The 15874-nt window shown below is 39.1% G+C and overlaps 1 protein-coding gene across 3 annotated transcripts in view; it reads left to right on the top strand.

Annotated features, from left to right (window-relative positions):
• The window catches only part of BIRC6 (baculoviral IAP repeat containing 6), a 175574-nt gene extending 160042 nt beyond the window's left edge, over positions 1-15532 (top strand). For all 3 annotated transcript variants that reach the window (XM_084202068.1, XM_084202069.1, XM_084202067.1), the window contains 8 exons: positions 487-632; positions 1449-1559; positions 2794-3011; positions 3689-3850; positions 5147-5224; positions 9953-10141; positions 13081-13215; positions 14221-15532. In XM_084202068.1, coding sequence (XP_084058194.1) covers positions 487-632; positions 1449-1559; positions 2794-3011; positions 3689-3850; positions 5147-5224; positions 9953-10141; positions 13081-13215; positions 14221-14400 — 1219 coding nt within the window. In that variant the 3' untranslated portion in view covers positions 14401-15532. The remainder of the gene's footprint in view (positions 1-486; positions 633-1448; positions 1560-2793; positions 3012-3688; positions 3851-5146; positions 5225-9952; positions 10142-13080; positions 13216-14220) is intronic.
• The last annotated feature ends 342 nt before the right edge of the window (positions 15533-15874 follow it).

The raw sequence follows: 15874 nt of genomic DNA, 5'->3' as shown, positions 1-15874 counted from the left end.
GTAATTGCTAGTGTATTGTATAACAGGAAGGAGCATTTTGTCACCTCTTTAGGACTTAGTTTTGCACAAGGATCTGCAAGGATAAAATGCATATTCATGACATGATCTTTGTTAGATTGATTTTGTAATGTTTTCTAATCCTGTGTGAAGGTGTGCAGACATCCGGTCAACCTGAAGGGTAGGCCTGAAATGTTGAAACAGAAACTGCTGTACTGGAATTGCTAGTTTTGTGTTCATATTTTCACTGCTTATACCAGCTGCACATCTGTTTGTCAAATCAAGGCAGCATGTTCAGTGTTGGAACTGCTGGTTGCCTCATTCAGTGACAAACCTGAAGGTACAGAGACACATTCCATTTCAGAAGGCTTGGTTTAGTCTCAATCCATTATCTTTGCTATTTTTCCCTGTGGACAGATGCACTGGATACTGTATGTCTGGTTGAAAGATCCTCTCTCAGGTTATATCCTATTTCTTTGCCCCATGCAGGTCTAAAAAAGACAAAGCTAAAGCAGGAGTAAAGGCAGATACTTCTGATCAGGAGCCAGAGGGACTGACCCTGCTGGTGCCAGACATCCAGAAGACGGCGGAGATCGTTTATGCTGCAACCACCAGTCTGCGCCAAGCAAACCAAGGTGAAACACAAACACTTCTATAAGTGCTCTTGCTGTTTGTCTGTGATGCAGCCATTTACAGATAACTCATAAATCAGCTTAAAGGCAAGACAAAACACTTCCCTCCTGTCCCCAGCTGCTAACTGCATTTTCAAAGGAGGGTTGGAACCTTGTGGAAGTTTTAAGTGTTTTGATCAAGGAAACAGAATAATTCAAGTTAGAGGACACCTAACAGCTTCCACACAATTATGTAGAACCTTTTTTATTATTATTTTCTTGGCAGAAAACAACATACAGTACCTTTAGTAATAACACTTTTCTGTTGAAACTAAATCTTATTAATTGGATTTACTATGAGGTAGATGAATGCAGAACTAAAATCTGTAACGTGGGTTGAACCTCAAAAGACCATCTGGTTTTCTAGTAATGTAAACTAAAGATTAAGTAGCTGAATCAGGGAAGTGCATTTTATAAAGGTATGTATAATCAGCTCCTGATTTTGGAGAGTCCAGGAATGCATGTGGGAATAGCATCCACACAAGCATATGTCATACTTCCTATTTGAAATTAAAAAAGATAAATTAAAAGAAACAACAAAAGAATATTCAAAAAAGCAGCAGGTGTTGTGACTTATTTCTAAGCCGAGATTATGATCTCTATTTACTCCAAGCTGCTCAGATAATGATATACAGTAGTGAGAAAGAGATTTGTATACCCTAAGTGATGCCCAGTTTTGAGATGTCTCTATGAAAGAATGTAACCATAAAATGTCAACACTTGCTGTGCTTTTCTTGGAATTACATAGCTAATTACAAATAATCACATTTTACACAACAGAAAAGAAGATGGCTGAATACTCCAAAAAGGCTGCTGTGAAGCCCAAGCCTTTGTCTGTTTTACGATCCCTTGAAGAGAAGTATGTGGCTGTCATGAAAAAACTCCAGTTTGGTAGGTTGAGAAGTATGAATGTATGTGTTTTAGAAAGCAGACACTGAAGAAATGTGTGTTCTGTTGAACAAAATCCTTTATTATTTTAAAAGTTATCAACTGTCTTGCATATCTGACCACTGATAATTTTAACATGAGGAAAATTGTATATCCATATTTTCAGGTTACCAACTCATGCACTCTTTTAACTAATAAGAAATGTTTTAAAGCATGCACTAAGGTAATTCAAGGGACAGTTGAATTCAGTGAAGTGATGGTGTTCATATTTTCATTACAGTAATAATTTTTTGGTGAGTCTTTCAGTTCTCAAATTACATTGAAATGTTTGATGTTTTTTAATGCTCATCTATGAGTAGTATATATATTTTTATTTATTTATCTATATATAAAGCTCATATATGTTATTTTTTAAAATAGAAAATAATTCAATTCAAAATGTGTTTTTTAAATGAAACTGCAATAAAGTTAATTGTGTCTTTTCAAAAAGTGCAATATATTGCATTTGGAAGATGTGATGGGAATCAGTCCTTATTTTAGCCATAAAAGGAATGTGTTACAAAAAAATTCATAAAGAACTAATAGTATCTTATCTAAAAAGGAGCTATAAAACTATTGCAAAAACATGCTCACTGAGTATTTTTAGAGTTGCAGTGACAGCATTTGCAGTCACATTTCTTTGCTGTTGTATTTGCAAGAGGTTTTCCTCACAAATGTTTGTGGAGTGTATGCCAAGAGTAGGAGTTATGAAGGTTTGTAGGAAGTGGGAGCTTTTCCCTCTGGCAGCTGTGCTGCAGATTTTGTGTAGCAAGTGATTAAAGAAAACCAGCTCCAGTGTAGTTTTTCATGGTTCTTCAATAACATTGCCACCAGCACACGAGAAATACCGCTGGCACTTGGCTTCACAAGGGTTCCATTATTAGCATTGTTATGTATTTGTATGTATCATCACATTCCTGGTTGGGAATAGCTGGTAGCTTTCCAGATTGGGAGTGGTGTATATTTGACAAGTTGCATATGAGAGTTAGTAAATTAGCTGCAGAAATTGTTTCAGCCCAGCACTGTTAGTGCTTTGGTTTCTGTGATTGCTGTTATTGCAAAAAAAAAAAAAGTGTTTTCTGAGTTACTGTGATGCAAGTTAAACTCTCCTGATTTTAATGCTCATAATCTTTATCCAAGACTAATCCACTACAAACTTCCCTCCTTTCCTGACGCGTTAAAATTTTTTCTCTTCCAGATACATTTGAAATGGTTTCCGAAGACGATGATGGCAAGTTGGTATTTAAAGTCAATTACCACTACATGTCTCAGGTGAAAAACGCGAGCGACGCCAACAGCGCTGCCAGGGCCCGACGCCTGGCCCAGGAAGCCGTGACTCTGTCAACCTCCCTGCCGCTCTCCTCGTCGTCCAGCGTCTTCGTGCGCTGTGACGAGGAGAGGCTCGACATAATGAAGGTAAGGAAGCAAAGCTGGGTTTAGTTCTCTCTCCAGCTTGGCATAGAAGTGTTCAGGAAGCTGCCTGAAATCTTAGGAAAAACCAGAAATGTTTCACATCCACTTTAATTGCTGTCCAGGCATTAATGTAAGCGGTAGTATTTGAGTCTGAGTCTGATTTCTCAGCAGCTTGGCAGGGACAGGGAGAGCCCATCTGCCCCAGGAGCGTTCTTTTGGCCAATGAGTCTTCACAGAACAGGATTCATTCTTTTTCACATATTCCAAAGGGAAAAGTTTAGTGCTGTTGCTCCATTATGGTCCAAATGTATCTTCACATGTGACCATTGAAGCAGCAGGCAGTAGGTATGGAGAAGTACACTGAATGCCTCTGGACCTGTATTTTGAAAAAAACATTCTGCAAATAGCATCCAATTGGAAAGAGTTTTCAGCTCCTTCTGTCTCGCTTTCCATTTGTAGTCTGGAGAAATGAGTGTTCACAGAGGGCTTTGCTTACGCACAGTATCAGAATGAACAGACCAACAGCCTGTGTGTGATTATGAGGTCAAATAATAATTCCTGCTACACAGCAGGTGGAAATAAAATGCTTCATATAACTTACAAAATCTCAACTGTGTGATAGATACAAGGGTGGGGATTTTAAATTCTTTTTTTTTCTCTCTCTTTTTTCTCTCTGGTAGGTTCTCATTACTGGTCCTGCAGACACCCCGTATGCAAATGGTTGCTTTGAATTTGATGTGTATTTCCCACAAGACTATCCGAATTCTCCTCCGCTTGTCAATCTGGAAACAACTGGAGGCCACAGCGTGAGATTTAATCCAAACCTCTACAATGATGGCAAGGTAAGTCAGCTGGGATCCTGTGTTAGGTGTAAAAAGGAAGTGAAACAGATGAAAGTGTTTTCCTTTTCTGATCAAATTATGGATCAGCCACTCCCAGTGTACAGGAGGAAGCTCTTTGGTTAATACCAGTCTTCAGAAGGAAATAAAGAGGGATTTGCCAGTTTCAAGTAGGAATTACCTCCTTTCTAAATAGTCTTGCAGATTTTTGGAGATCCAGCCTTTATGAGTTGGATTGGACCAAAACAGCAAGTACTTTTGACTGAGAAAAATGTTCTTTTCCAACATTTTCTGCTAAATGAATCAGTCAGAAATCTGTTTTAGCTAGCTGAAATACCCTTTCCATGGACAAAGTGTGCTTCAAATCAGCTGCAGCTGAAGTTTTGCTGAGTGCCTTGTCTCTTCTTCTCCATTTGCTTTCTATTTATGTGGAGACAGAAGATAATTCCTAGTGGAGACTTTATCTCCATTTTTCTTTGTCTAGTTTTAAGTCTTGGAAAATACTTGCCTCTAAGTTTCTTCTGTTCATTTTGTCTCTTTGTTTTCTCTGTCTTGGATTGTTCCATGTCACAATAAAATTCAAGACCACCATAAACTTCCCTGACATTCAGATTGGTCACAAAAGTTGAGGAATAATTCCAATTTCTTGATAGTCTGTGTGACAGAAAACACCTTTTACATGCTTAAGCAGAATTACTGTCTCCAAAATGCACAATTACAGGTTTTATAACGATATTTAAAGCAGAAGGTAGAGAATTGGACAATATTCATAATTCATTTTTTTTTGGAGCCACTAGAATCCATAGGTCTCCTGTGAGCAAAAGTAATCTGCCTTGTCTTGTCTGTTTATTAGCATGCTGTTCTTGTTATCCAGATTATTTTTATGTTTTCCTTTCAAAGTAGTCTCATGGTCTTAAGCTGTACTAGAGGAGTCTTAGGTTGGACATTAGGAGGAATTTGTCCACAGAAAGGATGTTTAGACATGGGAATGGGCTGCCCAGGGAAGGTGGTGGAGTCACCGACCACCCCTGGAGGTGTTTAAAGGAAAGACTGGACCTGGCACTCAGTGCCATGATCTGCTTGACCTGGTATTGTTCTATCACAGATTGGACTTGGTAATCCCTGTGGTCTTTTCCAACCTCATTGATTCTGTGATAGGAAACAAATTTGTCTTTTAGAATGCTGTTGTAAAAAAGTTTGTCAAAAAAAATTAAATGTAATGTCAGCATTCTGTTCTGTCCAAGCAGAACAATTTTGTCATAATATTTGTATGTGGTATTAATAATGTCACTTTTTCAGGTGTGCTTAAGCATACTTAACACATGGCATGGGAGGCCAGAAGAGAAATGGAATCCCCAAACATCAAGTTTTTTGCAGGTGAGCAATTTCTTCGTTCTCTTCTAAATGTCATTTAGGAGTAGTAAGTTGCCTCTTGATCCTAAGGATTCCTTTTCTAGACCATTTAAACCAGACTAATTTTCTTCAAATAATCATAAATAAGACAAAATTCCAGAAAATGTCCTTGGAACTCTAAGAAAGGAGCACTGCTGAAGAGACAGGTTCTTCAAAATGCTCTTTCTAATGAGTATTTCTGTTGGTCTGGTCTTGAAGAGCAGTTGTTCATGTGTGCAGCTTATTCCTGCACCAGCTCTGCTCAGATGATTTCAAATAATTTGTTTTATTTTCAAAAATTAAAATAAAAGGACTGGGAAATGGCATCATCTTGTGGATTTATTACAAACTTTTTGTGGTGAAGAGGCTTAAGAGGCAAAAGAGGCTCCACACTGAGAGATGAGAAAGTGAAGTACACTAGTGCAGACTGTAGCCTTCCTCCTCCTAAGTGTGCAGGTGAGCTGAGTAGAGGAATAAAGATGAAGGGAATGCAAGTGCAGCTATGCTGTGTTCAATAACAATTAGTGTTACATTAGAGCAGAATTTATTATGGCATGCAATCCTTATAATTTTCAGCTTTATTTCACAGACATGCACTGACTCACAAGCAAAGACATTAAATAAAAGTAAAGCTTGCAATGGCTTCTTTGCTATGGCAGTTACTGAATTTATTCCGACTTTGGAGTAATTATTATGTAGCACGAGGTACATTTCTGTTCCAAATCCTAGAAGACTGCACAGCTTCAGCATAATAGAATTACTGCCTTCAGCAGAACAGATTTCAGCTTGTTCAGGATTTGGCCTTGAAGAGCAGATTTATCAGTCTCCTGATTTATCAGTTCAAGAGTGATCTGTTCCAGTGTGTGGAAGTCAGGCAAGTGAGGCAGAGGGCCAGCATGGGTAAGCAACAACTCCTGCCTAAGCTCAGCTGCAAAAAGAAGCAAGAAAAGGTGGAAAGAGACGGTGGCTACTTGTACAAAATAAAAGGATATTGACCAAACATTCAGGAGAGTAATTAGGGAAACTAAAGCTCAGATGGCACTGAAAATGTTTAGGATTGTAACGATGAACACAAAGAGCTTTTCGTAAGTGTGCTGGCAGCAGAAGAACACATTTTCCTTAGACTCTCCAGCTGCTCAGTGGGGAAGGAAACCTATTGGCAAGGGCATGGAAAAGGCAGAGGTCACCTCTGCCTCACTCTTGGGGGTAAGACTTGCTTTCCCTTGTCCCTAAGCCCTCACTAGGGAGGTTTGTGGGAATGAGGAATTACGCACACTAGAGGAACAGTGTTGAAGCTGCTTGGAGCCCCGTGTTTGTGGAACCAAGCCCCACAAATCCAGGGCAGCCAAGGGAGCCAGCTGGGATCACTGCAAAGCCATTAGCTCCCATCTTTGAAAGGCAGAACAATCAAGGGAACTTCGAGGCAAATCTCCCACTCAGCTTCAAGATCAGAAGAGAGAGGATCACATTGGGATAGGTATCCAACCTTCCTTAATGAGTGCAAGTCTCCCAAGATCCAAATTCTTAATCAAGAGATGAATTGCAGTTTTGGACTTCAAGTGAAAAATCAGCGTGGAAAGGCACAAGTATTTAGGAAGTCTAATTTTCACTAAAGTCCTTTTTTTAGATTAAAATGTTAGATTTGATAGTTAGAAATCACATGCAGCATAGAAGTTTATAATTTAAAACTTTCTTTCAGTGTTTCATTTTGAGAATAGTAAGAAAATTGTTGGAAAAAGTCCCATCCCTACCATATTGGGAGAAAAACACTTTACAACTATTAAATAGAAAACAGCTGTAGGACTAAATAAATTGCTTGGAAAGAATTAAGCACTACATGTTTTTTCTGGCTCAGAGATTGAACTATTGTCAGACCACCCAAAATACTTCAGAAATTAATTTTTATTACCCAGCAAAACTGAAAGATTGGTGTATAGTTTCTCATTCATTACAGTTATAATTCAAAGTATTGACTGCTTATTCAGGCCCAGAAAGTAAAATGCTGCAGTGTCAAATTTCTCTACCGCAGCTACTTTAAAAAGATATAAATATCCAAAACAGAAAATTTTTGAAAAGCAAAAGCCTATTCTTCCAGAGATATGTAAAAGCCACAGAGATCACCTTTCATATCCAAAGCTTTGGCACTGAAGTCACTCTACCATAACTTAGCACATCTACATTAATATTCTGCCTTTTTTGGTATCTATGTGGCCATTTGCTTGATGAAACCGGATGTGTGAGGCACATTCTCTACATTTTAATGTATTACCTACATTTTAAGGTTTAACACTAAATAACTGTGGCTGCTTCTAGTTGAGGGCAGGGCAGGGTACAGGAGAGTGTGATGATGGTGCACATGGTACCAGCAGCTACCTGGGGCACCAGCCTGAGAAACAGAAAAATTTTAATTTAATTTTCCTTCTCAGCCCAGCAAGGAAGGCTGGTTCATATCTCCCACTGCAGAGCTGTAGGTCCATCAGGATAAAGACTTGGCTGCCCCAGACTGCCTGTCTGTGCTGTAATGAAAGCATAGCCACTACACAAGGGCAAAGTGCCATGGCACCTAAAGGAGTGAGGATGTGTTCCTGTGAGGTGCTGGTGGGACTGAGGGTAGCGTGTGTCATTCAGCTGGCTCTTGGACCCCTGCTTTCATAGGAGTTCTTGATCTGGCATTGTGTCTGTGGAGTGAGGAACCATCACAGAGAAGATAGGAAGCTAGAACACTTCTGTGCCCCCTTTGCTACAGGAGAAACTCCAGGAGAATGCCACACTTGAGGACAGAGCGCAGCTGTGGATGTCAGGGCACTGCCCGCAAGAGTCAGAGTTTGGATTGCTGCTGACATGGCATCTGTCTCATGTCAGCTGTACATTCTGCATGTCCCAAGAAAAGGAGGACTCTTGCCTTCCACATCCAAATACACAAATTAGGGGATGTTTTAAAGCGCTGAGTTGTACCTAGACTGGGAGAAGAGTCAGTTCCACAAACAACTGCCCTGACATGTGGGTATCTGCACCTAAGTATGCCCAGAGCTGGAAATGTCATTCCTAGGTCTGTACATATCATCAGCTTTTCAGTAAATGAGGAAATATAAGTGTTCCAATCATCTTGGTTGAATTCTTTACAGTTCTGCAAGTTTGTGTCACAGAACTGTAATCCCTAAAATTCTTGCTGGTGGACTTGGTCCTAAGTACATAAGAAAAATTTGCCCTTTATTTAGTAAAAAAAGCAAATTGACAGGGATAATAAACTTTAATACTGGAAAAATGAGCAAGCTTTCAAATCATGAATACGCAGTACATCTACATTTGGATACCTAAAAGCAATATGTATCTGTTTAATTCTTTGGGTTTTATTAGGAATGGCTGAGTATATAGTTGAATGCCTTGAATTTATGTAAGCATCTATTCACACATGTGCTGGATAGTAAAACAGAAAGGAGGAAAATTGTTATTTCCTAATTACTGAATAGTTGGTGCTTTGTTCATATAGTATGGGAAACATTTTTTCCCTTATCTTAAAAAAATACTGAGATTTTCTTTTATTGGCATATGACACAGTATTGTTTGTAAAATCTGAAACTAAAGGACATTCATTTGAAAGAAAAAAATGGGAGACAAAGTAGATCAGGATTAATTTCAGTCATTCATGTGGCATTTTACCTCCTTTATTTTTTCTCCATCTAGTTCAGAATTACAGGAATTAGTTAGCTCAGCCATAGGAGGAAAAATCAAAATTGTTGATTGAGAACTTGACAAATACACTTTCTTTCCCAAAGGGGCGCAATCAGACATCTCTTCCTTTAGATACCTTCTCTTACTTATATCTGTATGTTTGTTTTTCAGGGTTTTAAGTTACATTTGTCATTTTCTCAGTGTTTGAGCTAAATACCCAGCCACAGGACTCGGTGGTTTTTGTGTGTAGTGACAGTTTAGGTTGGAAGCATGGATGTTCCCTGCTTGCACATAGCCTGTATCACAAAGTACTTTGCCATAGAAATGGTTTTGCTTGTAAAGTGAGCGGAGCTTTGTATACTCTTGGGGTCTCTAGCTGGTCAGAGTGACCCTGAGAAAAGTTAGAAAGTCTCTTATCCCAGCCTGGCCTTTGAAGAAGGAGTCAGTGCTCTTAATTTCTCGGTCTCAAGGTTGTTTATTGTATCTTATCTATAAAATTCTTTCTCCTGTCCTGCCGAGGTCCACTCAGCAGGACAGTCAGAGTCATTCTGCCTGCCCCCGGGGCAGTGTTATGTCTTTATACTAAAAGCTACGTATACAATGTTTGCAATTACTTTCCAATATACCTATCACCTATGTTAGACAGTGAGCTGCTCTAAACCAACCTAAAGTGCAACATCACAGCTGAAGATGGAGGCCAAGAAGAAGAAGGAGAAAGGCTGGACATGCCCAGATTCTTCCATCTTGCCCCCGAACCCCCATTCTAAAAACCCTAAAAATCTATTTTTCCACCCTGTGACAAACTAATTGTTATTCTGCTTAGACTGTTGTGGCTTGCAGATCTTCATATAAGGTTGGAAACTTGCTCCATGGGTCATAATCAAACCATGGACATCTTGGGCTCTGTGCCAGGGTCCCTGAGACCCCTGACAGGGGTCATGGCAATCCAGGACAGCCAGAGGGATGTCCTGAATTCCGACAGTAAATTTGTAAGAATACTTTGGTAGCGCATTTTTATTGTTTTGTTTCTTCTGTTAACAGGTGTTAGTGTCTGTCCAGTCCCTCATACTGGTGGCAGAACCATACTTTAACGAACCAGGTTACGAGCGATCGCGAGGTACTCCGAGTGGTACCCAGAGCTCCAGGGAATATGATGGAAATATCCGACAGGCAACAGTCAAATGGGCAATGCTTGAACAAATGAGAAATCCATCGCCATGTTTTAAGGAGGTAGGTTTTGTGAAAGCCAGTATTTCTCTTTTTTGAGCATTAAGAATAATGCAAATATTTGGTAAGATCTTGCATGAGATGTCTGTTTTAACCTCTGGCAACTGACTCAAGAGACTGAAGTGAATAAGGATGCACCAAACTTCACAGATCCTTTCCTAGGAAAGAGGAATGCAGACAAAGTGGGACTAACCTGGATGGGCTCTTGGTGCACAGTTGGATAACATGTTTCAATCAGCTGAGCTCACTGTTACTACTGAGCAGGACCTTTTACATGGCCTGTAACACCTGTAGGTCAGCCCTACAAAGGGGCAATCCATGCTCCATACTCTGCATAAATAACAGGCAGTATTTTCCCAAGGATCATAAATTTGAAGCAAATACTTAGAAACTATTCAGATACACCAAGGTAATGCAAATTGGAAAAATACCTTAAAGGAAATTCCACAAAGCATCTGCACTAGAAATCTGTGCCTTTGAAAACAACTGTCTTGATGCTGCTAAAAGCAATGCTAAGCTTCATGCATTTAAGCTGTCTTAAAAAAATTATTGTCATAAATCAAATTGCTTAATTTGTTTACATTCCTGAAGATAGACTAAAGCTCACCTGTAGCATCTTAGAAGAATTTAGTTATTAGGGACTTCTCAGTGTCTGTGGTCCAATTCCTTTCCCAAAGCAGATGAGTTAGATCTCATGGGCTTGAATATATACAGCAAGAATTCAAGGAAAAAAGAGCTGAAGAAACACTAAGAGAATCTGTATGAATATTGATACAAAATGTTTGATCAAACATGAGTCATCTCACAGTACCACCAGTGAATATTTCCAGAAAAATACATTTTGCTCTGAACTACTACAGCTGTTGCCAGTGTTGAAGCGTGGAACCATCTGGTAGTACCACCTATGCTTTCAATTGTCTGCATAATAAAAAGTTGAAAAAGCCTAAATATTTTAGGATTATGCACATTGCTGGGTGTGGCATTTGAGATGTTGATCTCCCATCCCCTCCTTGATACTGTAAAAAATATCCATTGGAATGCAAAACCTTTTTTCATTAAAATTACTGTGTCTTGTGGAATAAGAAAAGATATTTTTATCCACATGCAGGTAAAAAAGGATGTGCAGTGTATTGTAAGGATGTTGAATTAATGAAATAAAACCTGGTGGTGGTTCAGAATTACCTCTTAAATGTTCTATTTACTAAGTAGAAGACCATGCATGATAAAAATAATATCTGGACACATAATCCAGTAACTTCTGCTAATAGGTCTTTTTCTTCTAGCTAATGTAATGGTTTCACTTTGGCAAAAGGCTTTCTCAAATCACAGGAAGATTAAATTAATTGAATATATAAGAATATATAAGAAGCAATGGACAATAATGCTCCACATTTCTTCTCACATATACAGAAGTGAAGGATATGCAGTCTTACACTCTTTGGTAACTGAATCCCAGCTATTGTTGCTGCACTTCTCTTTAAGAGTCTCAGTGATTGTGTGCTTATTCTGCAATGCTCTCACACTGCTGGTATGAAAAAGGCAGCTTTGGAGCAATGCTAGAGTCCATCTGCGGCCCCATCCAAATGGAAATGCATCTCTCAGATTATCTGAGCACTTCCTTGGGAGATTCCCTTTTTGTTCAGAGCTCTAGGTTTTTTGTATGGTTATCTTAGAAACCTTAACAGTGATGATCAGTTCAGTAACACAAATGCAAACTCATGCTGAAGACTGAGGTCAAAGAACATACATCCTGAGATCTGTTGTCTTCAAAAATCAGTCTTGTCTTCAGTATCTTAAATGATGGGTAGGCTCAGGAGATCTAAACTGCCAGTCTTTGGGAGTTTTTCCAAGCTCCATTATGGATTTAAGGAATGTATCCAGAATTGAAGTCAATTACTCTTTCAATATGCAGTTTCTCTTTAGACAGATAGCTATTTTCTCTAACCTCCAGAGGGAAAAATTATTTTTCCCTTTATGTTGCAATATGGCCAAGAACTCTCAGTGCTCAATAAAATTTCTTTGGTTGTATTGTTGCCTTCACTGTTCAGAGTTTCAGAAAACTGTTTAAGACAAAGCCAACACCAAGCAGAGTTTCACAACTTTGTATGAGTGTTGATTGGTTGGGTTTTTTAAACTCAAATATGTACTTCAATACCAAAATTACTCTTCAGTCAAATACTGGCTCCCATCCAAGCTGGGCAGCTCAACTGCCATGGCCTAAGAATTCCAGTGTTCCCAAATGTGCTGCCTCTGCCTAGAGCAAAGTGGCTGCATCCCCTCGGAAGCAGCTGCTGTGCTGCTGCTCTCGGCAGAAGCGTGCGATGTTCCTGCGCTCCTACCCCAGCAGTGTTTCTGCTCGGCTCTTTTCTGTTTGGGCAGCCCGTGCTCAGGGAGGTGGGGACACGGTGCTCCTGCTTGCTCTGTGCTTCTCTAGCCAAACAGGCCAGGGAGAGAAACAATGAAAGCCTCAGCACTGTCTCTGTGTGGCTCTGCTCCTGTGCAAACTTAGTGTGCCCGCGTGGTACACCCAGCTTTGACCTGCAGAACGTGAGCAGCGCTCTGCTCTCCCTTTTGCTTCTGCTGCTGTATTTCTGGCACTGCTTTATCCTGCACCCAGGTGACACAAGTGACTGCTGAAATGGCAGGCTGCACACAGACAGTGGATTCCTACAGACTGAAAGAGATATCCAGACCAACAAACTCCCCAAAACAGCATCAGCTGAATTCAGAACAGGTTCCTCTGGGCTTTTTCCAGTTGGATTTTGGAAATCTCTGAGGACAGAAATTCCAGTTTTGTCTCCAGTCTGGTTCAATTCCGAATTACCTTCATATTGATTTTTTTCCCCTTGTATTCAGTTAGACCCACAGAGGTCTTGCAAATCTGGTATTGTTAAAATATACGGTTCTTCCATCCATGTTACATTGGGAATGTTTTCTTGCAGGTCATCCACAAACACTTCTACTTGAAGAGAGTGGAGATCATGGCTCAGTGTGAGGAGTGGATAGCAGACATACAGCAGTACAGCAGTGATAAAAGGGTAGGCAGGACCATGTCCCATCATGCAGCAGCTCTGAAGGTGAGATGTTTAAAACAAATTCCCAGTTGTCAAGAGAGGCAATGTGTGTGCATTCCACTTGCTCGGTGCTTTTACTACAAGTTGGATTTTCCTCTAGCACCTGTCCTGTCTATTTTTTCTACGAATATTTGTATAGGATGCAGTTGACCCCAAGATGAGTTGTTGGTTGGAGCATGGTGCTGGTGTAACACCAAAGTTGTAGGTTTGATCCCCTATGGGGCATTCACTTCAGAGTTAGACTTGATCCTTGTGGGTCCCTTCCAACTCAGACTATTCTGTGATACCTTTTTTTGTTCGCTCTGAGGGTGGGTGGGGGTTAATGACAACGTTGTATTACAATCAGTTTTATTCTGTGTTAACTTGAATCATTCTAACCATTATAAATATTTTCTGCCTTCCTAGCCAAGTATTACCATTTGTGTATTTTGTGACCACACAGATAACAGGGCTTATTGTTTTTAATAATTGAGGTTTTATTTCCCCTAAGGTGCAAGCCCCAGACTTAGAAAGGCTTCTGTTTTCTATTGCCAGACTTCCATTCTTTCAGTGTGCTTGGTCTTCAAAATGAAGTTACTATGAAGTTACTGTGATCAGTATGCAAATCTTTGCATATCTGTCTCTGTGACAGATCAGGTCTCATCATGAATTCTTTATAAATTGGGTTTGACTGTATGACCTGCCAAGTCCAAGCCAGTTTCTGCTGTGACCCCTGAACACAGATATGACTCAACTGCAGGACCAATAGTGTAGCATTTATATTGATGCACTTGTTGGCTGCAGTTCTGTTGACCACCTTTCATTTGTCCCCAGCAGCTCTTGCTAATTATTCTGTCACTAAAATCAAAGTACCAGTTCTTAAATATAGGGGAGAAGCTGATCCAGACATTGAAATAGTACATTTAAGCCTGTTCTACCTACTCCTCTTTTTGCCTTAGAGTGTCTAACCTTGTGAAAAGTATTGTTTTAACTGTGGCTTTCCACACTGACTTGTTTTTGTATATCCAGCGTCACACAGCCCAGCTGCGGGAAGAACTTCTAAAACTTCCCTGTCCTGAAGGATTGGATCCAGACACTGATGACTCCCCAGAAAAATGCAGTGCCACAACAAGCTCAGAAGAGACCATGTTGCACGACCAGGTTAAGCCCAGCAGCAGTAAAGATGTCCCCACTGATTTCAAGTCATGAGTTGCATTGACATGGACTTTGTAGACACAACGGCTTTGAAGCACAAGCCAAATATGTCAATATTTGTATGTAAGAAGTTAATTATGTAATAGGTAATGAAATTGAAACTATACTATGCCCTTAAGGATATACAGTTTAATTAAAAATGATCTTTTATTTACCTGTACAAGAGTGTAAACTTTTTTGTGCTTTTATTTTTCAATTGTGAGAACCACTGATTGGTATGTTTAAAAAGTTATGTATACAAAAAAAATGGATAAATCACTGATATATAAGGGAAACTACCTTAGGAAAGAATGTTTACTGAATGTTTATTATTTTTTTTTTACTTGTAGAGTGAGGGCAGTTGTAACAAAGAATATATATTGGTCATTCTTACAGCTACTATTTAAAGTCAGAAAATTTTCACTGAATTTGATAGATTTTACGTTTGGCCATATATTCATGCTCATATTTGATTCTAAAGAAAACCTCCTGTATACTTCAATAAACGTTAAATGGACATGATCCCTCTTTTATGATTTACTGGTACATTTTTTAAATAAACTGCCATAAAATACATTCTAGCTGAAGACTTGCACTTGTATGACTGAATTCATTACAGTCAACATACTTAATTTTATGCTTACTAAATCTAAAATGCAGATGAAATAAATGCACATGGTTTTACCTCATGCCAAATTTGGACTTTTGAATTAGTTGGGTTTTTTTGGCTATTTTATGCAAACTAACAGTATTCTAAATTTTTTAAGGGCTATTCTGGAACAAAGTCTTTACTGTATTGAAATGTCTGATTTTTACATACTCAGCTTACTCTTACTAACATGCCACACAGGACTCTGATGTTCTGTAGTTCCTACTGTGTAGTGTAGAATTATTTCCAGTTTTATACTTGCAACCAGAGATCCCTAACTAAAAGGGTAAGGAGTTTGCTTGATTTAATAATCAAGTCTGACTTTTAACATAACATGCATTGCTATCATTGTTATTAATTTTTGAGCAGTCCTTGAAGGACTAAAAAGTTAATATTGGTATTACCTCAGACTAATGATCTGTTGTATGATACATACTATAAATCAGGCAAAACCTAAAGTTTTTTTGTTTTCTATTTGTTCTTTGTTTATAAATATCACGCTGGAATTTTTTCACTTTTTGTTTTACAATGTATTATTTCTAATCATTAAAAATGGCACCAACTGAGGTTGTGTTCTTATGCTGATGGTTAACAGTTAGTTCTGATAGTCCTGACCGAAGAGCAGTTTTTGTGTTCTGCTGATGCGTTGTTTTAATCCAAGGCCTGTTCTGATTGTACATACCTCTCAAAATGCCAGCTTGGCTACATCTGTGGAACTTCAGGGGTCCTTAGTCAAAGAGCAAAACAAGCAGCCCTGTGCCAGAACTGCAGGTAAATGCGTGAAACAAAGAGCTTACACTACATACTCCAAGTGTTAGAACTTCATCAGTATTAAAACAG

This window comes from Fringilla coelebs (assembly GCF_963513975.1).
Source record: "Fringilla coelebs genome assembly, chromosome: 3".
Taxonomy (NCBI): domain Eukaryota; kingdom Metazoa; phylum Chordata; class Aves; order Passeriformes; family Fringillidae; genus Fringilla; species Fringilla coelebs.
This window is presented reverse-complemented; position numbering and strand designations above follow the sequence as displayed.